Here is a 24,750-nt window from a genome sequence, read left to right on the forward strand (position 1 = left end):
TTGTTTGTGAGTTTTTATTACATTCCTACAATTTGAACTATATCCAGAATTATTTCGCAGCTACAAGAAGCCTCTAAAGAAGGGATAGGATTTAATTTTCTTTATGATGTATAGGTTTTTGCTTCTCCATTCTGGCATACATATTCTCTTTGTGATAATAAACCTTTGTGTATCATATTTAAATTGTCTATCTCTCATGGTTTACTTCAGAGGAAACTAAACTTACAGTATTCCAAAGACTACAGTGACTCAACTGAGGTCTCACTATTGCCACCTGTGATGCCAATCTAATTCTGCTTTTGGTGTTTACTTAGAGTTCTTCACTGAGACGTATCCTTTCCCTGCACCACCACATGGGACAGGACTATTGGGGAATGAGCCTTCCTATGATACAAGACTAAGCTTCTGAACACAAAAGGAGCCCAAACCACCTGCATTCATCTACAATGCTTTCCTTGAAATATCTTTATGGAAAGGCGGAAAATGAGAAAAGAAAAATAGCCCAGAGCAGGCTGAGTTATTGAGTGTGGGACTTCAGTCACACCCCCAAATCCATGTCTGGGGACAAATGTCTACAGGCGTTTTCTTCCAGACTAGCTGCCTCACCCATTATCTTCATGTTCCTAAAATATGTGCTATGAAGATAAACGTATAGCTACTCAGTAACTTTTGTTATTTAATGTAAATTCTTATTAACAACTTAGGAATTATCTCTTCTTTTTTCCTTAAAATACAACTTCCATTCTCAAGCTTTGAGCTTGAAAAAACTTTATACTTAATCATATTTTCTAATATTAATATCTAAGGTTGGTATCAACAACACTCCACTTCTTGGTACCAACTTTCTGTTTAAGTCCCTTTTCTGCTTCTGATAATAGAACTACCTGCAAATGACTAATTTATTAGAAAATGAATTTGTCATTGATATAGAGGATGAGGAGCCCAGGGTCAAGCAGTGGAACCTGGTGAGGGCTTCTTGATGGAGTTGGCTCTCTGCAAAGTCCTGGGGTGGTGCAGGCCATCATGTTGGAGGGGCTGAGCATGCTAACATGCCCAGGACTCTCCTCTTCCTAGAAAGCCACCACTTCTGAAATACCACCATGTTGGGGATTATGTTTTGAACACATGAACTCTGGAGGACATAGCACATGGGCTGGGCACAAAAGTTTCCACTTAGCTTTGGTAGTAACCTGTCCCAGGGCCTGTCCTCTTTGAAGCCATCCTTACCTTTGTGTCCAAAGAAGAAGTTGCTAACGAGAGCCAGAATGGATAGTGTGATGAGGTCTCCCAGGCTGGCTGCAATGGGTGTGGCAACATTGTCTGGGTTGACCCCAAGCTTTCGAGCACCAGTCACTATACAGACCATCAGTATTCCTGTAGAGAGAGAAGACTCCAATTTCAGGGAGCACGACACTGACATGGAACTGGCAAGCGGTTGGCAGGCTGGTCATGAACCTGCCTCTGACCACTCCTAGATGTGGAGCCAGGCTTCCTGGCTTTCAGACCTTATCCCAGTATACTGGAGGCCTGAGAAACCTGGGAGACCTGGACTCCACTTTGTGACTTGGCCTATGGTTCTTGGGCTCCCAGATCACCTATAACTGCAAGGACAGGAAGTTCACAGCCCCACCCAGCAATAGAGGGCTCCTAAGATGCTCTGAGCAGTGGGAACCTCCAGGGGCTGAATATGTGGCCTCCTGTGTTTGTTGGGGTCCTCTGAGAAACAGGCGCCAGGTGGAATCAGCAGTGTGAGAGATTTATTAGGGGGCAAGCCTATGAGAGAAAACAGGGAGGTGGGCCCATGGGAAGGAGAGGGGAAGCAGGGACATGTCCTCACCCGTGCTCCAGTCTAGGCAAGCCCAGTCAGGCTGCCAGAGGCACCCTTGGGGGACCAGGCAGTGCTGGCAATGGACACAAGGAAGGAGCGCATGGATTCCAAGAGCAGCTGGTGAAGGATCTCAGGTACAACAATGTAGACCTAAGAGGTGCATGCCCATGGCTGCCATGCCTCCTGAGGGCCACCATGTTCTGAAAGTGGCAGTCCCAAAGTCTTCTGGCTCCTTATCTAATGCCTAGAACTTGACTCAGCAGACTCACTTGGTTCTTTAAGAAACCCTATCCTGGCTATTGACATCTTCATACTTTACCTGGGATCTTGCAACTCCAAAAATAATTACAATCATCCCCTCAATGCCATCCTACAGCTGGCACCACCAGCCAGTCTGTGCCAGTCTGTGACTAAGTCACAGGTCCCGTATTTCCTTTGAAATACCAGTTCTGAGTCCAAGTTTGTACAGCTTGGCTAGTAAGCTGGCAACAATCCATAGGGCCTACATAAGGGACACACAAGCAGCTCAAGGGCACCTAACAGAAACCACTACCATGACATCACAGCCACCTTGATGTCAAACTGTGAGACGTTGGTGGTGTTTCTAGACAACTTTGGACAATAGAGATATGTTCAAATGTTCACACGGATGAGCTCCCCCATATCCCTGGACCTCAGTTTCCTCATATGTCCCCCTCCTCCAGGAGCTGACATTCTAGCAGGGAGGTGAGATCAAGAGATGACCTCAGAAGTTCACAGTGGGGAGCTAGAAACAGTGTTCTCTACACAGCCCTGGATAGATGCAGCTGTCTACCCAGACCATCGGGATTGTGTTGTTCTCAGAGGAGACTCCATTTGGGGAAAGTCCGGCACACTGATCCTGCTCTACCCTCTGACCAGACTGGGTTGTGGCTCCACCACCTGTGAGCACGCACAGGCTGTGACCAGGAGCCCCCCAGCACATGTCCTGCCTGGAAGAGTACAGCTGGGCTCTATCTCAGCCTTTCTTCTGGACTCTGACTCCCCCAGCTGATCACAGGCACTAGCACAGGGAGGCAGCTGAGCAGCTGCCTGGTGGAGACAAGACCCCCCACCCAAATAAGCCACAGAGAAACCTGCCTAGAGCTGAGGCTGGAGGGTGTTCTGTGAGAAAGAGGCAGGGGGACAGAATTACAAAGTTACCAATAGTTCCTTCTTTCACTGCACCAAGGCAAGGCACATAGTCTGCAAGATGTACCCAGCACATGATCCAGAAGAGAACTAGAATGAAGTCCTCTCACTCAGCAAGCATTTGGGAGCTGGTTATATGCTGGCCTTGGTTTAAGTAGTGACAATAACCAAAAGGCTGTTCTCCTCCTGACAAGGAGAAATGCTTGTCAGGTCGGGGAACAGACAGCACACAAGTGTAAGAATGTGTATTTGAGGTAAATGAAACAGGACACTAAAATAAAGCATGAACAGACAGTAGCTACTTTAGTGCTGACCAGGGAAGGCCTGGGCACAAAGCTGGCACCTGGCACTTACATTCTCTGCACAGTCATGAGTTCATTACAGTCTGCCTCTCAACTGGAACACACACATGTAAAGCAGAGTCTGGTGTGCTTCCTCCCAGTGTGTACAGCACACAGCAGACACCAAGCCCCTCTGGAGTCACCAAGGTGATGTGGCCACTATATGGCAACTGGGCTATCCCAACCAGTATGTGGGCCCCAGGAGGGGTTCACATGTCTCGCCCACTACAGACACACACCAAGCATCTTCTGTGGGATGGCAGGGCAGGAATTATGAGCCCCGCTCCAGAAGCTGACATTCTAGCAGGGAAGTGAGACCAAGAGATGACCTCAAAGGTTCACAGGCAGAGCACAGTGGCCCTGAGAAAGGAGAGAGGAGGCACACGTGAGAAGGCAGTGCTGTGGATCAAATGCTGTGTCCCCACAAATCCACAGGCTGAAATACTCCCCCAGTGACATTAGCAGGGGGGGTCTTTGGGAGGTGATTAGGTCATGAGGGTGGAGCCTCCATGATTGGGATTAGTGCCAGACCCCAGAGAGCTCCTTTGGCTCTTCCATCAAATAAGGACACAGCAGGAAGGTGCCACCTGCCTTCTGGAGCCAAGAAGCCAAGAAGGGCCCTCACCAGAAGCCAGCCTATGGCATACAAGTGGACTAACATAGGTCAAAAAGGTTGCTCTGAAGAGATGGACTTCTAGCTCAAACCTGGACCTTGTGCCCAGTATATATTCAGCCTGCAGGGCCCATCACAGGCCTGAGTGTCAGTCTGTAAGACGTGCACAGTAGGTACCCACAGACCAGTGGACTGTCTGGACAGATAGAATCAGACCTCGGCCTGGGAGAGTGACTATCAGGTGCAACTGCAGAGCCACAGTCAGACCCACGCACAGCAGAGGGTGAAGGGGGCAGCTCAGCTCTCCCTGACACAACCCTCCCTAGGGGAGGGCACAATGCTCATTGGCCCCATTAACAGGAGCTGAAAGTAGAAACCCCAAGGCAGGGATTCAGAGGAGTAAGGGGGTGGGTGGGAGTACTGGGCAAGTACACAGTGGGGTAGGGCTCACCCAGGGCGAAGGCTGCAAGGAATGCGGTGAGGAGGCTGCTGGCACACACCAACCCCACCTTGGCCAAGTCTAACTCCTCCCAGGACACAGCACCCAAAAGCAGCACGGCCACAGCAGCCAGGAGCCCCACGACAGTGGCCTGCACCTGTTAGGGCAGAAATCAGAAGGATGAAGGAAGATCTCTAGGGCCACTGTCACTCCTCCCTGCCCTTTACCATGCTCCTTGCTTACCTCAGAGGCCAGGGTGACACTCACCACTGCCTCCTTCCCTCACCCTAAAACCTCTCACACCCACTAATCCCAGGAAAAGACCAGCACTTCCCTTCAACCCATTTAAATCCCTTGCAAATGACTGCTTTCTACCTCCGCCCCTTGGTGCATGCCACCCTCAACTGCACAATCTTGTTCTTTATCTTCTCAGGGCCAGGTTGGGGCCACGTAGTCTCTTTCTCACAACCCCATGCAAGGATCTGGGCTAAAGTGCTCAGCTACCTCCAGCAACACAGACAGCTGACCCCGCTGCCCCAGGGATGCTGCAGGATGCACAGAGACAACTGAGAGGCCTCTGTATACCATGGGCCTCTTCCCTGACTGTCTTTCCCGGCTCACCCCCTCTTCCACCCCAGCTGCACACCCCCAGCCCCTGAGTTCTGTCAGGCACACACCTCTGTGGGGCCCTTTAGAGCTGTGCCAGGAAGTGCCTGATCTAGAGGTCAATATTAGCACTCCTAGTTCAAGTGCCAACCCAGAAACAAGTCATGTCATGTTATTAAAGCCACAGAAACAAAGAGCTCAGCCACATACAGGGAGAAGAGCTAGCTTTGTAAAGATGAAAAAATGCTCCCCAAGTTAACCTACAGAATTTGAGCCAGTCTCAACAAGATTTTTCATGCACATGACAAATTTTAAACGTCACAAAATGAGTAAACGTGAGAATAGCTAAAACAATTTTGAAAAAGGCCAAAGAGGGAGCTCCAGTGTATTTATTGTGTATTTTGGTTTTTTTATAAACAGGGTCCTGCTATGTTGCCCAGGCTGGTCTAAAACTCCTGGGCTCCATAAGTGATCCTCAGCCTCAGCCTCCCAAATAGCAGGAATTACAGGTGTGAGCTAATGCACTAGGCCTCAATGTGTATTTTGAAGCTACCGGAATGAAAGCAGTGTGGTACCAGCAAAAACGGACAAATAGATTAGCAGGACAGAGTCCAAGAATGGAATCATTAATATTGAAAGGTTAATAGGTGAAAATTTAATCATGAATTTTATGAGGATTTAGTATGATAAAGGTGGCATTTCAAATTAGAATGGAATAGGTGAATATCAAATAAACAGAGTAAGAGAAATTGGATGTGTATGTTTGTGGGAAAAAAATGAGTCCCCACTTCACACACACCCCTAAACATAAAAATCCAAAGTGTGAATTAAAAGAAAACATAGAATAATATGTTTAAAAACTTTGACAGTGAAGAAGGCCTTCTTATAAAGATACAAGTAAAATCCATAAAGAAAAATAAATACAGGATTTAGTGTCCAGAATAATGAAGTCTAGTTTATAAATCAATAATGATAATCATTATTTAAATCATTATTATATTATAATCATTAATCATTATTATTTAAAAACGTGATAGAAAAATGTTCAAGGGATATGAATAGGCAATTCACAGAAAAAGAAATGCAAATGGCTGTGAGACATGGAAAAGGATAATCATCTTCTTTAGTCATCAGGAAAACTCTAAATAAAATCCCAGTCTGGAAACAGACATCTTATTCATTTGTAGGTGATGCTGGTCTTCTCTCTGAGTACAGGGCTGGTCTCTGCGGGTGCTCAGATGTGCCCAGTGAATGGATGGATGGATGAGATTTACTTTTTTAACTTGTCAGATCAGTTAAGATCAAAAGGTTGATAAAATACTTATTGCCAAATAATGGGAAATCTTTCTCTGATAAATTAATGGTGGTTGTAATGGTATAAGAATGGGGGGGAGAGAAGGAAAGGAAGATGGCCATCTAGAGGCAACTTTCTTTTTTCTTTTCTTTTTTTTTTGAAAAATACTATTTTACTTAAACTATTTATTTTTTTTTTAAAACCCCTTCCTTGTTTTTTTTTTATTATTAAATCATAGCTGTGTACATTAATGTGATCATGGGGCACCATACACTGGTTTTATAGACCGTTTGACACATTTTCATCACACTGCCTTCCTGGCATTTTCTTAGTTATTGTGTTAAGGCATTTATATTCTACATTTACTAAGTTTCACATGTATCCTTGTAAGATACACCACAGGTGTAATCCCACCAATCACCCTCCCTCCGCCCATCCTCCCCCTCCCTCCCCTCCCTCTTCCCCTTCCCCCTATTCTTAGGTTATAACTGGGTTATAGCTTTCATGTGAAAGCCATAAATTAGTTTCATAGTAGGGCTGAGTACATTGGATACTTTTTCTTCCATTCTTGAGATACTTTACTAAGAAGAATATGTTCCAGCTCCATCCATGTAAACATGAAAGAGGTAAAGTCTCCATCTTTCTTTAAGGCTGCATATACACTACTGGGACCTGATCAAACTAAAAAGCTTCTGCACAGCCAAGAACACAGTAAGTAAAGCAAACAAACAGCCCTCAGAATGGGAGAAGATATTTGCAGGTTATGTCTCTGACAAAGGTTTAATAACCAGAATCCACAGAGAACTCAAACATACAAGCAAGAAAAGAACAAGTGATCCCATCGCAGGCTGGGCAAAGGGACTTGAAGAGAAACTTCTCTGAAGAAGACAGGCGCATGGCCTACAGACATATGAAAAAATGCTCATCATCTTTAATCATCAGAGAAATGCAAATCAAAACTACTTTGAGATATCATCTAACTCCAGTAAGATTAGCCCATATCACAAAATCCCAAGACCAGAGATGTTGGCATGGATGTGGAGAAAAGGGAACACTTTTTTTTCTATTAAGAGACAGTCTTACTTTATTGCCCTCGATGCAGTGCCATGGCGTCACAGCTCACAGCAACCTCCAACTCCTGGGCTTAGGCTATCCTCTTGCCTCCCAAGTAGCTGGGACTACAGGTGCCCGCCACAACGCCTGGCTATTTTTTTTTTTTTTTTACAGTTTGGCTGCAATTGAAAACATTTCCACTCAGATCAGGAACCAGGCAAGGATGCCCACTGTCTCCATTGCTATTCAACATAATAAAGGAAGTCTTACACGCAATCAGGCAAGAGAAGGCGATCTAGAGTATCCAAATAGGGTCAGAGGAGATCAAACACTCACTCTTCACAGATGATATGATCTTATGCCTGGAAAACCCCAGGGACTCAACTACAAAACTCTTAGATGTGATCAAGGAATATAGCAGCATCTCAGGATACAAAATCAATACTTACAATCAGTAGCTTTTATATATAACAACAACAGTCAAGCTGAAAAAATAGTCAAAGACTCTGTCCCTTTACAGTAGTGCCAGAGAAGATGAAGTATCTGAGAATTTATCTAAGACAAGATATGAAAGATCTCTATAAAGAGAACTATGAAACACTGAGAAAAGAAATAGCTGAAGATGTCAATAAATGGAAAAACATACCATGCTCATTGCTGGGAAGAATCAACATTGTTAAATGTCCATACTATCCAAAGCAATCTACAGATTTAATGCAATCCCCATTAAAGCGCCAATGTCATAGCTTAAAGATTTTGAAAAAAAATAGTACTTCATTTTATATAGAATCAGAAAAAAACTCAAATAGCCAACACATTACTCAGAAATAACACATCAGGAGGTATCATGTTACCATATCTCAGATTATAAATCTATAGTAATCAAAACAGCATGGTTCTGGCACAAAAATAGAGGTAGATATATGGAATAGAATAGAGAACCAAGAGATGAACCCAGCGACTTATTGTTTTCTTTGATAAACCTAACAAAAATATACATTGGGGAAAAATTCCCTATTTAACAAATGGTGCTGGGTGAACTGGCTGGTGACCTGTAGAAGACTGAAACTGGACCCTCACCTTTCCCTACTAACAAAAATTGATTCTCACTGGATAAAAGATTTTTTTTTTTTTGGATAAAAGACTTAAACTTAGGACATTAAACTATAAAAATACTAGAAGTGAATGCAGGGAATATGCTTGAAGAAGCTGGCCTGGGAAAATATTTTATAAGGAGGACCCCCGTGGCAATTGAAGCAACACCAAAAATATATTTTTGGGATCTGATCAAACTAAAAAGCTTCTGCACAGCCAAGAGCACAGTAAGTGAAACAAACAGGCTTCAGAATGGCAGAAGCTTTTTGTAGGGTATGTTTCTGACAAAGGTCTAACAGCTACAATCCACAAGAGAACTCAAACTAATTATTAAGAACAAATAACCCCATAAATTTGTGGGCAAGAGACTTGAACAGAAACTTCTCTGAATAAGACAGGAACATGGCCTACAAACACATGAAAAAATGCTCATCATTTTTAATCATCAGAGAAATGCAAATCAAAACCACTTTTAGATATCATCTAACTCTAGTAAGATTAGCCCACATCACAAAATCCCAAACCTCCAGATATTGGTGTGAATGTGGAGAGAAGGGAACACTTTTACACTGTTGGTGGGAATGCAAACTAATACTGCCTTTTTGGAAAGAAGTTTAGAGAATTCTCAAGGAACTAAAAGTAGACCTAGTATTTTTTTTTTTTTTTTTTTTAGAGACAGAGTCTCACTTTATCACCCTTGGTAGAGTGCTATGACATCACAGCTCACAGCAACCTCCAACTCCTGGGTTTAGGCAATTCTCTTGCCTCAGCCTCCCAAGTAGCTGGGACTACAGGCACCTGCCACAACGCCCGGCTATTTTTTTTTTGTTGCAGTTTGGCCAGGGCTGGGTTTGAAACCACCACCATTGGTATATGGGGCCGGCGCCCTGCCCACTGAGTCACAGGCGCTGCCCTAGACCTAGTATTTGATCCTGCAATTCCTCTACAAGGCATCTACCCAGATGATCAAAAATAATTTTACAACAAAGACTTCTGCACCAGAATGTTTACTGCAGCCTAATATATAATTGCCAAGTCATGGAATCTGATCAAACTAAAAAGCTTCTGCACAGCCCAAATGGCCATCAACCCATGAATGGACTAACAAATTATGGCATAGGCTCAGGATCTGTAGCTCAGCGGTTATGGCACTGGCCACATACACACTGGGGCTGGTGGGTTCAAACCCAGCCCAGGCCTGCCAAACAACAATGACAACTGCAAACAAAAAATAGCCAGGTGTTGTGGTGGGTGCCTGTAATCTCAGCTAATTGGAAGGCTGAGGTACAAGAATCACTTAAGCCCAAGAGTTTGAGGTTGCTGTGAGCTGTGATTCCATAGCACTCTACCGAGGGTGACATAGTGAGACTCTGTCTAAAAAAAAAAAAAATGTGGTATATGTATACCATGGAATACTATGCAGCCATAAAAAAGGATGGAAACTTTACATCTTTTATGTTTACCTGGATGGAAGTGAAACTTTTTACTCAAGTATCTTAAGAATGGAAAGAAAATATCCAATGTACTCAATACTATTATGAAACCAAGATATAATCACCTACATATTTATATGAGTGATAAAATACAACTATAGTCTAGAAAGGAGGAGAGAGGAGGGAAAGTGGTGGGGAGGGAGGAGGGTGAAGGAGGGAGGGTATTTGGTGAGACCTTACCTGTTGTGCACAATGCAATGGTACATTTCAAAACTACTAAAATTAGAATATAAATGTCTTACCACAACAAATAAGTGAGGTGATGGTTATGTTAATCATTTTGATATAAGTATTCCATATTGTATATCAAATCATCACATTGTACCCCATATGCACACAGTTGTGATTTAATAATGATGATGGGATGATGATGATGATGAAGAAGAAAGAACCCAGGAGCCGAGGAATCCAAGTGGTCTGCAATGCCAGAAAAAGGCAAGGAAACAATTCTCTCCTAGACCTTCTGAAAGGAAGGCAGGCCCTGCCAACACTTGATTCTAGCCCACTGAGTCCCATATTAGACTTTTGACATCCAGAACTAGAACATAGTAAATTTGTACTGTTTTAAGCAAAAGAAAAAGAAAAGAATGGGGGAGGGATTATCTGTAATTTATCCCTATACCTATGATCCACCATCTTTCCCAAAGAAACACTTGCATATGTGTACAAAGCAGATACACAGAACCTCTGTAAGGTGACCGCCCAAGGGACTGTAACATGCTGGTCACATATGCAGGTAGCCAACAAAAGGAATTAGGCCTACTGTACTGACACCCATATGTGGGGCATGTCCAGTCTATGGAAATTAGGTCAACTTGTGCTCACTTTGGCAGCACATATACTAAAATTGGAAAAGTAGGACAATGTAGGGAGGTGGCCACTGTAGGCAGGTAGTCAGCTAAGGAGGCTCTACTATATTTGCTGAGTGCTATCTAAGTAATTATATTCATTAGTTATTATTAAAGGTACAAGTTACAGAATTATAAATACAGCATAAAAATTTTTACATTAAGGGTGGCGCCTGTGGCTCAAAGGGGTGGGGCACCAGCCCCATATGCCAGAGGTGGTGGGTTCAAACCCAGCCCCGGCCAAAAACTGCAAAGAAAAAAAAATTGTTTTTACATTAGAATACAATAAACTATTATTTGTGGGCACATTATGTGTGTACAGACATATGGTGGATACAAAACATAGCTCAGAAGAATACTTTTGGTGCTAGTGAGGTTATAGAGTAATGGCTTCAAATATGGCTCAAATATTAATGATAGGGCTTTTGAAGAAAAATCTAGACCTTTAAACTCTTCATACCCTTTGAGCATGTAGGAAGTCATCTTAAGGAATTCAGTAAAATGGCAGGGTAATTTCATTGCGGTATGATTTTTCATTGAAACACGATTTTTCAAGCAAGTCAAAGACCAGGAAGACCTCAGGGCCCCTGGGTAGTGAAGGTGAAGGAAGTATGCAGGCTGGTGTTGAGAGGGATCCCTGTGACCTAGCTCTGGGTGGCTGTGGAGTCCCCACATTTGTATGACAGAATATGTTGCAGCTGTCAAATGAAGGACCCAGTGATGCCATTTTGGGCTTTTCATCATTTCAGGCTTTTATCCTCCATTTTAAAAGCAACCTGAAAATCCTTTGTTTTGTTTCTTAGTAAACCACACCCCTCCCTATCTCCCGAGATGTGTCCCTATCTCCCAGAGTGCATCAGAACCACCCCCCGACCCCGCCATTAAGATTGGCGGGACCCTATCAGCCTTAAATTCTAGTGTCAGCATAAGGGATAACTGACCCAAAGGCCAAGCTTTGTTTCCCACGCCCCTCACCCCATAACCACTGCATAAAAACCCTGTGGACAACGAGCACAGTGCTCTCAGCCCCAGTTGTGTCTGGGAATGCCGGCAGCCCTGGCTCGAGTCTGAATAAATGCCCTCATGTGATTTGCATCGGTGTCTGGCTCTCTTGTATGGTCACTGGGGATTCGGATTCTCGGGTGTAACATTTGGTGTTGGCCAGGAATCCCCAAGACCCTGAGAGACTCCACCCAGAGGGCCGGTAAGTGTACGTGTCTTTGTCTCTGTGAATTCTTTCTGTACTGTGCAGGTTTTGGGTTGTGGTCAGAAGATGGCCTAGGTGGACGCACTGGAGTGCCACCAACCGTAGGCAGTGGAAGACGTTCCCACCTCCTTGAGTAGGATCTAGGATGTGGAACCCCCAGCTTCCTACAGGGATCACATGGAATTGATCCCCTTAGGGCTTTTGAGTAGGGGTGGGCTATGCCCCTGGACCAGTGCCAGGGCTTCCATTCACTTTCAGTTTTGCTTCACTTCAGTCTGCGACTGTGTCTGCCTTTTGTATTGTGTGTGTTGTGTTGCATGTTGACTGGGCGACTCTGACAATGGAACGGACTCAGATGACTCCCCCTTTCACTTATCCTTGACCACTTCCAGAACCTGGGTCTAGTAGTAAAGAAAAATAAACTTGAGACCTTTTGCAGGAGTGTTCTCGGTGCAGAGCGGAGTGGGCCAGTGCAGGGGCACAGGGCCAAGCGGGGAGCAACCAGGGCGCAGGGGAGAGAGCCACCTGTGCAGTGATGGGCGGGGCCCCAGGCACCCAGGGGGCCTGCGGTGACAGTGACTCTGGACTGGAGCAGGGCCCTTCCCATGGATCACCCCGGCAGCAGCAGGCATCACTACCGCCCCTGGGGAGCCTGGCAGGCGCTGGAGGCCACCCCACCCTGTGCCTGCGTTGGCGGGGAGCTGGGTTGGGCGGCAGGCATCCTCCCCTGCCCCCTGGGTGCTGGGTAGCCGGACTGAGCCAGAATGTGGGCGGCAACGAGGCAGCTGTGCCCATGCCCCGCCCTCTCAGGCCCTGCAGCCGTGCGCCAGCAGCAGGACCTGGTTGAGAACCCCCCTCCCTAGCTGAAAAGTATCCTACAGCCTCGACTGGAGAAAACCAAGGCCAGCACAGTGTTTGCTCTGCAGGAAAAGCCTAAACCTGAAGAGGCTAGACCCTCCGCCTCTGCACCCCTGTATCCTGTGTTGCCAGAAGAACTTTTTCCCCACCTTACCTCCCTTTAATTCAGGCGTGCCACAATGCTCAGCAGGTCCCAGGAGAGGCTGAAGCAGCAGCAGCGCCACCTGCCAGCAGTCCACCACATACCCGCAGGAGGGCCTTATGGGAGGCATCTGGGCAGCCTGGTCAGGCTGTAGCCGACTCTATGGTGGTGGGCTGCTCTGGGTGGTGGGCCCTCCTGAGGAGGGAACTTTACACTATTGGCCCTTCACCACGAGTGACCTATAAAACTGGAAAAATGCAGAACCCTAAGTTCTCAGAAAAACCCACCGCCCTTATTGACTTATTAGATTCTGTCCTTTTCACTCAGGCCACTTGGAACGACTGCCAGCAACTGCTACAGGTCCTCTTCACTACCGAGGAGAGGGACCAAATCTTGGCAGAGGAACGGAAGTCTGTCCTAGACAACAATAGGCAGCCTACCACAAATCCAGCACTAATTGAAGCTGTGTTCCCACTGACCCGGCCAGACTGGAATTTCAATATGGCAAAAGGTAAGGAGAGACTCCAGGTTTACCGCCAGACTCTAATGGGGGGATCTCTGGTAAGTGGTTCTGAAGAGAAGGAGCGGAGGCTGTGGAAACTGGCCACCGGAGGAGGTAGGGAGTCACTCTGTGGGGATCGACTTCGGCTACTGAGAGATCAGCGTGCATACTGCAGGGAGACTGGCCACTGGGCCAGAGAATGTCCAAAAAAAAACAGGGAAGCATAGTGACCTTGATAATGAAATAAGTAACATTAGTATATTATCTGCCTTCATGAAAACATCATTTTCCAGGACAGATTGGAGGATACACGAGTGCCTGGATGGAGATTGGCCACTAGCATCTGATGTGAATTCAGAGACCACAGTCGTTAACTTAATTACACTTTGCTCATGCCAAAAGCTAGTTGAATGAGTGCAGGCATAAGTTTGTCTACTTCTTCCTGTTTCATGTTTTCTTTGATATTGTTTAATGAATTCAAACTGCAAGAAAATGATAAAGTGAAGTCTTTAGCATAAGCTAAAAATCATTCTTTGTGTTTCCCCAATATATTGTATATGTGTATGTATAGACTGAAACTACTTGATAGAGAAGAATTATGGTTGTAGGGCGGTGATTTTCAAACGGTGTACTATGAGACGATCTTAGGTGTGCCCCAACAATTTTTTAAGATTATTAAATTATTTTTTAAAGAAGTCTAAAAACAGTGGACATGGGGGCAGGCCTAGTGTCACACGCATTCATGGTCATCCCAGACTGCCCTTACCCCTTACTTGGTAGAGACCTCCTTAGTAAAATCGGAGCACAAATTTCTTTCAAACAAGGAATACCACAGGTTACAGACAGAGACATCCTGTCCATGTTCTCACTCTGTGCTCGGAAGATGAGTATCAACTCTATCAACAGCCTCTACCACCAAGCCAAGCAGATGTTTCTGAGTGGCTGATCCTACCTGTCAGCCTGGGCTGAAATGGGGGGAGTGGGACTGGCAAAACACCAGGCCCCGGTGCAGGTAAGACAGTACCTCATGACCCCCGAAGCCAGAAACAGAATCCTGCCACATATTCAGAGGCTACTGGATGCTGGGATTCTGATCCCCTGCTAGTCCCCATGGAACACCCCCTTGTTACCAGTTAAAAAGCCCCTCACTAATGATTACCGGCCAGTTCAAGACCTCCGGGAGGTTAATAAGCAGGTTATGGACATTCATCCGACTGTACAACCTCTTAAGCTCACTGGCCCGGTCCCACACCGGGTATACAGTTATTAGATTTAAAAGATGCTTTCTTCAGCTTGTCACTGGTACCCCAGAGCCAGGCCCTATTTGCCTTCAAGTGGAGTGATCCAGAGAGTGGCATCAGTGGACAGCTAACATGGACCCACTTGCCACAAGGGTTTAAAAACTCTCCAACTATCTTTGATGAGGCCCCCTGCACGAAGACCTGGGTGAGTTCCGCAGGCAGCACCCCAACCTAACTCTCCTTCAGTACGTAGATGACATCCTAGTGGTGGCCACCAACGAACAGGACTGCCTGCAAGGCACACGAGACCTGCTTGTCACACCGTGGGACCGGGGGTATTGGGCATTGGCAAAGAAAGCCCAGATCTGTCAGCTAACTGTAAGTTACCTAGGATATACCCTTAAAGATGGTCAAAGGTGGCTCACTGAGGCCAGGAAGCAGACTATACTTAAGATCCCGACCCCAACAAATCTCAGGCAAGTGTGAGAGTTTTTGGAGTCTGCAGGGTTCTGTCAACATTGGGTACCAGGTCTTGCTGAAATTGTAAAACCCCTCTATGAAGCCACGAGAGAGGGGCATCCCTTCAAGTGGACAACAGAAAGAGAATTAGCCTTTCAGAGACTTAAAACTGCTCTGCTTTCTTCCCCCGCTTTGGGGCTCCCTGACATTACAAACCTATTTCATCTCTATGTGAATGAACATAAAGGGGTGGCCAAAGGAGTATTGACTCAGACTCTAGGACCCTGGACTAGCCCAGTAGCCTACCTATCTAAAAGGCTGGACCCAGTAGCATTGGGGTGGTCCCCTTGCTTACGTATCATAGCGGCCACCGCCCTCCTGGTAAAAGATGCAGACAAACTCATCCTGGGGCAGGAACTGTTGCTGACCATGCCCCATGCCATCAAGGGGGTCTTGAAACAGCCCCCGGACCGGTGGGTGAGCAATGCGCATCTAACACACTATCAGAGCTTGTTACTAAACCCACCATGAATCCAGTTCTTGCCCAGCACTGCCTTAAATCCCACCACTCTCCTGCCCAACCCGGATGTGGAGACGCCACTCCACAATTGCCAGGATATCCTAGCCCAAGTCCACAGCATGCACCAAGACCTGACAGACCAACCGCTGCGCGACGCAGAGGAAACCTGGTTCAGAGATGGAAGCAACTTCATTAAAGATGGTCAACAGTACTCGGGGGCGGCAGTGGTCTCCGAAGCAGGTACACTTTGGGCTGAGCCTCTTCTAGCCGGAACCTCTACCCAACGGGCCGAATTAATTGCCCTCACCAAGGCTTTAGTTCTAGGCCAAGGAAAAAAACTTAGTATCTATACTGGCAGTCAGTACGCATTCACCACCACTCACATACACGGGGCCATCTACCAGGAGAGGGGGTTGTTGACAGCAGAAGGGAGGACCGTTAAAAACAAAGAAGAAATATTAGACTTATTAGCCACCATCTGGCTGCCAAAAAAGTTAATCATCCATTGTCCAGGACATCAAAAACCTACCACTCCGGTGGCAAAGGGCAATCATCAGGCAGAAAAAGCCACCAGAAGTGCAGCCCTCAGAGCCACACAGGCCTTGATGGTTAACTTACCTGATACTAGGCCTCTGGTCCTGCCAGAAGAGCCAGAATACACCCCTGAGGACTTGGCATGGATCCACTCCATCCCTCCGGCACATAACCCCTCCCAGTATAACGGCCGGTGGTGCACAGCCGATGGGAAAACTATCCTCCCTGCACAGCTGGGACTAGACAGCTCATAGCGCATGCACCAGACAACCCATATAGGCAGCAGGAAGTTAAGAGATCTAATCCGACATGCACAGATTAAGATCGAGCAAATGGATGTAAAAGTGGACCAGATAGTAAATGCTTGCAAAGCTTGCTAGCTCACTAATGCCCGAGCCAGGCTTAAAACTCAAGGCACCCATACAAGAGGGACCAAGCCTGGTGCGTATTGGGAAGTGGACTTCGCAGAGATTAAGCCTGGTCGGCATGGGTACAAATATCTCTTAGTCTTTGTAGATACCTTTTTAAGGTGGGTGGAGGCCTTCCCCACCAAAAACAAAACTGCGTAAATCGTGGTGAAAAAGCTGCTTGAAGACATTCTTCCCAGGTATGGACTGCTAGCTTTAATCGGCTCAGACAATGGGCCAGCCTTTATTTCTCAGATAACTCAGGGGGTAGCCACTGCACTGGGAACAACCTGGAAATTACATTGTGCGTACAGGCCTCAGAGCTCAGGACAAGTAAAAAGAATGAATAGAACCTTGAGAGGCCTTAACCAAATTAACCCTGGAGTCTGGAGGGGACTGAGTATCCCTCCTTCCCTTTGCCTTATATAGGGTCAGAAATTCCCCCTATACCCTAGGTCTCTCTCCCTATGAAATTCTCTATGGGAGACCACCTCCTATTATTCCAAATAACCGCACAGATCTTTTAACAGAGGCAAATGATGAAGATTTTCTCCTTTCCCTCCACTGTTACTAGCAGGTTCAGAAAAAGAATTGGAAACACCTGAGTGCCACCTACGCAGCGGGCCTGATCCCAGAGCCTCACAAGTTCTGGCCAGGAGACTGGGTCTATGTCAAGAGACACCAGCAGGAAACTTTCGAACCCCGGTGGAAAGGGCCTTACACTGTGATTCTGACCACACCTACCATGCTCAAGGTCAATGGCATCGCCACGTGGGTCCATCACACTCACGTCCGGTTGGCAGACCCGTTTGCCATCAAGGAAGAGTACCATGAGCAAGAAACTGTTTTTCAGAGACTTGAAAGCACAGGCCTTCGTTTCAAAAGGGAACCAGTGACAGCGCTCACCATCTCTGCCCTGTCAGGACTGGGGTTAGCAAGGGCGGGCACTGGGATCTCAGCTCTAGTCCTCCAAGATAAAAACTATGGGGCGCTAAGAGTGGCCATGGATCTAGATATAGAAAGAATAGAAAAATCCATTACTCTACTTCAGGACTCCCTCACTTCCCTCTCCGAAGTAGCGCTCCAGAACTGGAGGGGGCTTGATTTGTTATTTCTGTAACAAGGGGGATTATGTGCTGCTCTGGGCGAGGAGTGCTATTTTTATGCTGACCATTCTGAGATAGTTAAAGAATACATGACCCTAGTACGAAAGGACTACAGAAATGCAAACACGAGAGAGAGTAAGCTCAGAGTTAGTATGAGGCTATGTTTAATTGGTCCCTGTGGCTCACCACCCTTATTTCTGCCATAGCTGGACCCCTAATTCTGCTCTTATTAGCCTTAACAATAGGACCACATATAGTTAAAAAACTTATAGAGTTTATAAAAGAACGAATTGAGACGGTACAACTGATGGTTCTCAGGGCCCAGTATCAGCCCTTTAGCCCCCTCGAATATCTCAGACTCAGCATGGAGGCCCCATGATTGGGTCCTCCTAGTTACAATGAGAAGGGGGGAATGAAGGACCCAGTGATACCATTTTGGGCTTTTCATCATTTCAGGCTTTTGTCCTCCATTTTAAAAGCAACCTGAAAATCCTTTGTTTCTTAGTAAACCACACCCCTCCCTATCTCCCGGGATGCGTCCCTATCTCCCAGAGTGCGTCAGCGCCCCACCCCACCGCCTCCGTTGACAATAGTGGGACCCTATCAGCCTTAAGAGTGTCAGCATAAGAGATAACCGACCCAAAGGCCACGCTTTGTTTCCCACGCCCCTCACCCCTCACCACTGCATAAAAACCCCGCAGGTGACGAGCACAGCACTCTCGGCCCCAGTTGCATCTGGGAATGCCGGCAGCCCCGGCTTGAGCCTGAGTAAATGCCCTCGTGTGATTTGCATCGGTGTCTGGCTCTCTCGTATGGTCATTGGGGATTCTGATTCTCAGGTGTAACATCAAAAAGTCCAATGAACAAGTCCATTGTACCACTGACAACTGGATGTTAATTAAGATTTGTTTTAAATGGGAGAGACAGAAGTATATCCCTACTACGATCAGGTTTAGGTGCTGATCCAGAACCTGGCCCAGAGCAGGGCTAAGTAAACACATGCTGGGAATACATTCTGTGGAAATGGGCAATGTGCGCATGAGGACTTGGTGTGACACAAGGAAGTACAGCCAGTGGGACTTGTGGCTGAGATATTCAGGACCTGCCCCAGCCAGGCTCTGGTTAACTCCATTTGTGCCTCCAGCCCCTCAGCCGCAGGACTAGTGCTGGGTGTAAGGTGCCCTCAGGCGCAGGGGGCACACCTGACATTGTCCTGCAGCCAGGGCAGCCACAGCAGCCTGTGCATGGCACCTGGTGCCAGGCAGAAACTCAGGCCTGAGTGGAGCTGTAAAGGGCTTCACTGGCAGCCAAACAAGAAGAAAAAGGACCTTCCCAAGAGAAAGAGCTGGCAGAGCTGAGCTGTGAAGGGTGGAGGACAGATGTGGGATGGGAAGGGCAGGGCCAGGCCCAGCCCTGGATGAGGGGAACCAACTTTGGGTTTTGGAAACAGCCAAAAAGGTGGCCATGCAGAGGCTAGGCTGGGAGCTTCCTGGCCTGGAAGCAGTGCAGAGATCTTCAGGCTGAGGGTGAGCTACCAAGGCAGAGGGGGTAGGCGGAGGAGCAGGGGAGGAGGGAGGGAGGAAAAGAAGGAGGAAGAGGGGGATGGGAGGAGAAGCAAGCTGGATTCAAGTACAGCTTGGAAGCAGGGTCCTCAGAGGGGATGCCTGTAGGCAAGCATCTGTACGCAACTCCACTTCTAGCTGGATCAAATGGCAAGAAACACCCACCAAGCACGGCCACCACCACAACCATCTACTCACAGCAAAAGTGAAGGGACCTGCCTGAGGCCCCTCAGCTGCTGACTCCCAGAGTAAGATTTCAACCACCAAACTAGACAGACTCAGGGACTCCCAGAGAGAGGAGTCTGAGAAGGGAAGACCACGAGGCTGGTCAGCTGTGCTCTTGTGGGGCTGCCCAGCAGAGAGTTAGACGCAGAGGTCCTGGAAGCCAGGTGAGATACAGAGTAGTTATCATCCCAATTTGACAGGGCAATATGGCCCTGCCCGAGGCTACCTGGCTGACAAAGTGATGGGCTGTCCAATCCCAGGCTCCAGGCTTTCTGTGCTGCACAGGCCGCCCCCATCCAGAGAAACCCAGAAGGTGCTGGACGAAGCTTCCTCCTGTCCAGGTCCAGGCCTAGCCTTCCCCCTGCCCTCTTCTCCCCCCCACATTGGGTCTCCTGAATCAATAGCCAGGTTTCAGGGTGAGAACGTAGCCCAACTGGGGCCTGGCAGAAGGACATACACGTTTGTGAGGAGCATGAAGCACTTAAGGAGCTAAGAAGATCTCTCAAAGGCTATGAGGAACTGGCAGAGAGGCAGGAGGGATACGTAGATGCCCCAGAAGAGTAAGTATGATGAGATCATGAGTCAAAGGCAACAATGGGATATATCCATCAGGGGAGTTCTGTGCCCTGGGAAGCATAGCAGGAGCCCTGATAGCATGTGCGGGTGACAAGAAAGAGAAGGGGCAAGTGCTGGTGAGCCTATCCAGAAGCTTGGCTTTGAAACAGGGAGTGGGGAAGCTGGAGCAGCCTGGGGCCCAGAAGAGATGTCTACCTCAGGGGGCTTAGTGCTGCCCTAGAGGCAGGCTGAGCCATTCTAGAGGGCAGGAACAGGGCTACCCAGCCTTCACCCTTCCTTCCTGGCAGAACCTGACTACAGATTCAAAAGGGGAGGAGCTTCATCAATATCACATAGTGGAGACTCACCTGAATGAGGGCAAGGTTGCTGCTGATGACTCTGTGTTTCTCCTGGGGGTCATCAATTTGTCCAGTGTTGGCCTTGGGTAAAGAGAAAAGGAAAAAAGGAGAGTCTTGCTGTGCCCACAGCTAGGTCAGTCAGTCCTGCTTAGAAAAGTCAATCTCCCAGGAGAGAAATCAATACACACTATTTCATTGTTGACTGAACAAATTATTCTGTTCAACTTTCTAAATAGGAATTCAGCCTTTTCTGTGGGGAAGAGGGAAAGAGGCAAGGAGCGAAGGTCAGGCATGTGAGCACACACACACTCACATGCACACACAGACATAGACACACACACAGCTATAACATGGGATGCTGGCAATCTCAAGATCATCTCCAGCTTTAAGCTTATCAGACCTCAGCTAGGACCTCCTGCTGTGAAACTGGCCTCTGACCAGGTTCCCTCTCCTCCACTCCATCTGCCTTCCAGCTAGTCTCCACCACACCCAACATTGCTTCAGCAAAAGCACCTTGTTTAAGGAACATACATCTCCACTTATGAAGAAAAATGAGAACAGAAATACAACTTTCTCTTTTAAAACTTGTTGTTGACTTCTAACAGCAAAGCACCTGCCAGCAAAATTTAAGACATAAATAAGAAAAAGTTTCAAAGTGAATATACATATTTTCCTAGCTCCCTATGCTAAGTTTCTGATCTCCAAAGAGAAAAATATAAAAATGTACCTACTGCTAACACACTTGACACTTACTTTCTTTTCTACAAACGAGGGGATCCTTTTTGTCTTTAGCACAACTGATGGCTAGGGCACATCATCTGACCCACCAAGCCGTGGTCTAGTCTTCCTGAGTGTGGGTACAGCACCTACCTCAGGGTGCTGAGGGAGGGAAGCAGAGCAGAGAGGGCAGCAGAACCCATGGAACACCAAGCACATGAGGGCACACCCACATGTGGACACCCACGTGTGCCCAGGTGCTGTTCTAACTCTAATGGACTGGAGTGTGCCCCTCTAATGGGCACATGTGGACACCTACATGTGCCCAGGTGCTGTTCTAACTCTGCCCTTAGCACTGGTCTCATCAGATGACGGACTACTGCTGGCCCATGTGACCCCAAGTATGAATCAGAAATAGCATTTCTTCCTCAAAATGTTTTCTTTTCATCTGCTGTAAAACAGTTTAAAAGTGTAAAAATCTATAACCCATGTAGCCCACATGCAGTCCAGCCTTTATTGTGAGTGAAAGCACTCCCTGGGCTCTTCGCTGACATCCAGGAGCACAATCCCAAATGAAAGATACTTTGGGAAGTATCCTTGGGAAGTATACTGTGGAAGAGATGGGGGCCAAGCAGGCCAGAGGGAAGGTGGGTCCGTGGGAGCTCAGAGACGCAGAGAAATGGGAAAGGAAGGGCACAGAGGTAAGGAGCGTAGGGAGGCAAGATGTGAAAGGGTTAAGATCTGAGTACTCCTGGAGGTGCAGTGGGAGATTTTGTAGCGTGAAGGAGAAAGTCTCTAGAGTTAAAGCCGTCTCCAAACTGGGAGGCTTGGGTTTTGGACAAATCATCCACATGGATGCAGAAATCAGCCAAGATGGTGGTCGGATTGAATATAGAGAAGACTGCTGGATGGTATGTTTCCCAGGACTGCAGGGGATGGGTGGAAAAATGGACCAAATGAACCAATGATGAAGGCAGAATGAGAGGTAGGCCAGAGGGGCAGGTGGTGTTGCAGGCCTTTTGGTATGTGATAAGGCGGGGAGATGATTATGGCTGTCTGGTTTTCATTACTTTCCATGGGCATATATGCTTGATAGCCATGTTCAAAAACAAATTCAGGAGCTCAAACTGATTGGGTCTCCAAAGTGATGGTTCTGGTGGTAGTCTGGGTCTGGGTGGCAGGCACTGTTTCCTCCAATACAAACTGGATGGTGCTGGGAGTTGCTCCAGATGAGCTGGTCAGCTGGCAGCCAGTTTGCTTATGATCTACAAAGGTGTCCAGATTGTTAAACTGCTGCTTGTAGATGCCACAGGTGTGGACGTTGGGAGTCAGCTCAACCAGCACAATTGTGCCACCTGGAATTTGCACCAAGCCCGGGAAGTTCTTGCCCCTGCTGCTCAAGTTCATGGCACAGACCAGGAGGTCCCTGCCCAGTCCAGGTGCCAGGGTAGGGGGCGCTGATCTTCATGGTGCAAGGACTTTTCCTTTTATTTTTCCACATCCCCTAGTCTGCCTTCTCCCAACTCTTTGAGGTGGGAAAGATGGATGAGATTCAAAGAGATTTTTTTAAGATTTATGCAATCTAAATCTCCATTTAGGAAGGGCCTCTGAACCACTTCTGCCAAGGTAAATCTGAGTTGCCCTCTGGTTGCCCCAACCTCCTGGTTATCTCTTCATGAGCTCTTAGCATGTGCTGAGAATGATCCTGTGCTGCCAGCTCTCTCTCCTGACACACTTAGGACCTCCATTCCCTCTATCTTGATGGAGACCTGCTCCCTTTAGTGCCGCGGACCACCCTGTCGGTGGGCTCCAGTCCGAGGGAAAGCAGGGAGAAGGAACGAGGAAAGTTGAGAGGTCGGCGCAGGAATGACAGTCTGGCACACCACGGGTGAAGTATGCAGCTGCAAATTCATTGTGAAACTTATGCAAGTACTTATACACTTCTGCTCACAGGCAGGGGCGTCATGGGTTACACAAGGGTCATTCTGAATTACTGGGAAAGTTACAAATTTTTTCCTTACGGTTGCAGTTTTGTGTTTAGGTAAGCTCTGATTGTTTTAGATATTTTTAACAATGTAATTACTCTGTCTCTGTAATTGATAGCAGTTAAAAGCATACCTAAAATAAACAGTACCACTCATGGTTGTGAAATTGTTTTACTCCTAAATCATTGGTATTTACTGTGATGGTATTTATTACTTAAAATGTTTTAGTGCCTGACTTATAGGCGGCACTGAGTCTAGCAGGCTTGTGCCTTATCTTATCCTGTAGTGCGGTGGGTTCAGCCTTGAGAAAGTACATTGTGATTAGTGTCAGAGCACACAGACCTATGCTAAAGAAAAACAAAGTAATAAATTTTAAAGGCTGCCACGGTCGTTCAAGCTCCTGCGGGTGACTTGGCACGTAGAGCACCGTTTCTGATGCCGTTTGTGCAGGGGTCGCTGGGGGCGAAGCTCCGTGGAGCACAAGCCTCCTTACCAGCGTTCTAAAACGCGGACAGCGCCGCCTCACTACGGCTGTGGTGCCGTGGGTGCGGCACTTTAGTGCCCCTCCTGAGTCGGGGAGCACAACTTTCTGGGCCAGACATGAGTCAGGCTCCATTGAGCTTCTTGTCAATTTGGCTGTTGACCCCATCCTAGCAAAGAACCTACTGGGCTAGCTCACTGAATGTCCCCCTGCCCATATCCAGCTAGCCCTCTTCCCCCTCTTCACCCTCATCAGGTCACTGTCCCCTGACTCCTAACTGAATTCCTCTTAGCACAGTCCATCCACTCCCCTACCCTGCTCACTGGTGTCAGTCCATTTGTCCCTGGTGTATTTGGAGTTGAGTTTAATCATTCCTGTTTCAGCAGTCTTGAATAAGGCCTTTCTTTCTCTCTAACAGTAGCTTGACTGTGGCAATGGCTCCACTGGCCTAGTTGCCATCAATCAGAAATGGTAATGATAAAATAACAACAGACCCTTCAGAAATTCAAAAAATCCTTAACGAATTCTACAAGAAACCCTACTCTCAGAAATATGAAAATCTGAAAGAAATCGACCAATACCTGAAGTATGCCACCTACCAAGACTTAGCCAGAATGAAGTGGAAATGTTGAACAGGCCTATATCAACTTCTGAAATAGCATCAACTATACAAAATCTCCCTAAAAAGAAAAGCCCAGGACCACATGGCTTTACGTCAGAATTCTATCAAACCTTTAAAGAAGAACTAGTACCTATACTACTAAACCTCTTCCAAAATATAGAAAAAGAAGGTCTTGAGATTTTGTGATATAGGCTAGTCTCATTGGAGTTAGATGATATCTCAAAGTAGTTTTGATTTGCATTTCTCTGATGATTAAAGATGATGAGCATTTTTTCATATGTCTGAAGGCCGTGCGCCTGTCTTCTTCAGAGAAGTTTCTCTTCAAATCCCTTGCCCAGCCTGCGATGGGATCCCTTGTTTTTTTCTTGCTGATGCGTTTGAGTTCTCTGTGGATTCTGGTTATTAAACCTTTGTCAGAGTTATACCCTGCAAATATCTTCTCCCATTCTGAGGGCTGTCTGCTTGCTCTGCTTACTGTGTTCTTAGCT

General features: G+C 46.9%; 1 protein-coding gene across 2 annotated transcripts in view; it reads right to left on the minus strand.

The window, feature by feature from the left end:
- Positions 1-24,750, minus strand: part of SLC41A3 (solute carrier family 41 member 3) — a 132,899-nt gene that overhangs the window by 27,703 nt on the left and 80,446 nt on the right. For both annotated transcript variants that reach the window (XM_053599771.1, XM_053599770.1), the window contains 3 exons: positions 20,467-20,538; positions 4,404-4,548; positions 1,228-1,374 (listed from right to left, as the gene is read on the minus strand). In XM_053599771.1, the coding sequence (XP_053455746.1) occupies positions 1,228-1,374; positions 4,404-4,548; positions 20,467-20,538 (364 nt within the window). The remainder of the gene's footprint in view (positions 1-1,227; positions 1,375-4,403; positions 4,549-20,466; positions 20,539-24,750) is intronic.

The sequence above is a fragment of the Nycticebus coucang genome, chromosome 8 (genome assembly GCF_027406575.1).
Source record: "Nycticebus coucang isolate mNycCou1 chromosome 8, mNycCou1.pri, whole genome shotgun sequence".
In the NCBI taxonomy this organism is placed as follows: Eukaryota; Metazoa; Chordata; class Mammalia; order Primates; family Lorisidae; genus Nycticebus; species Nycticebus coucang.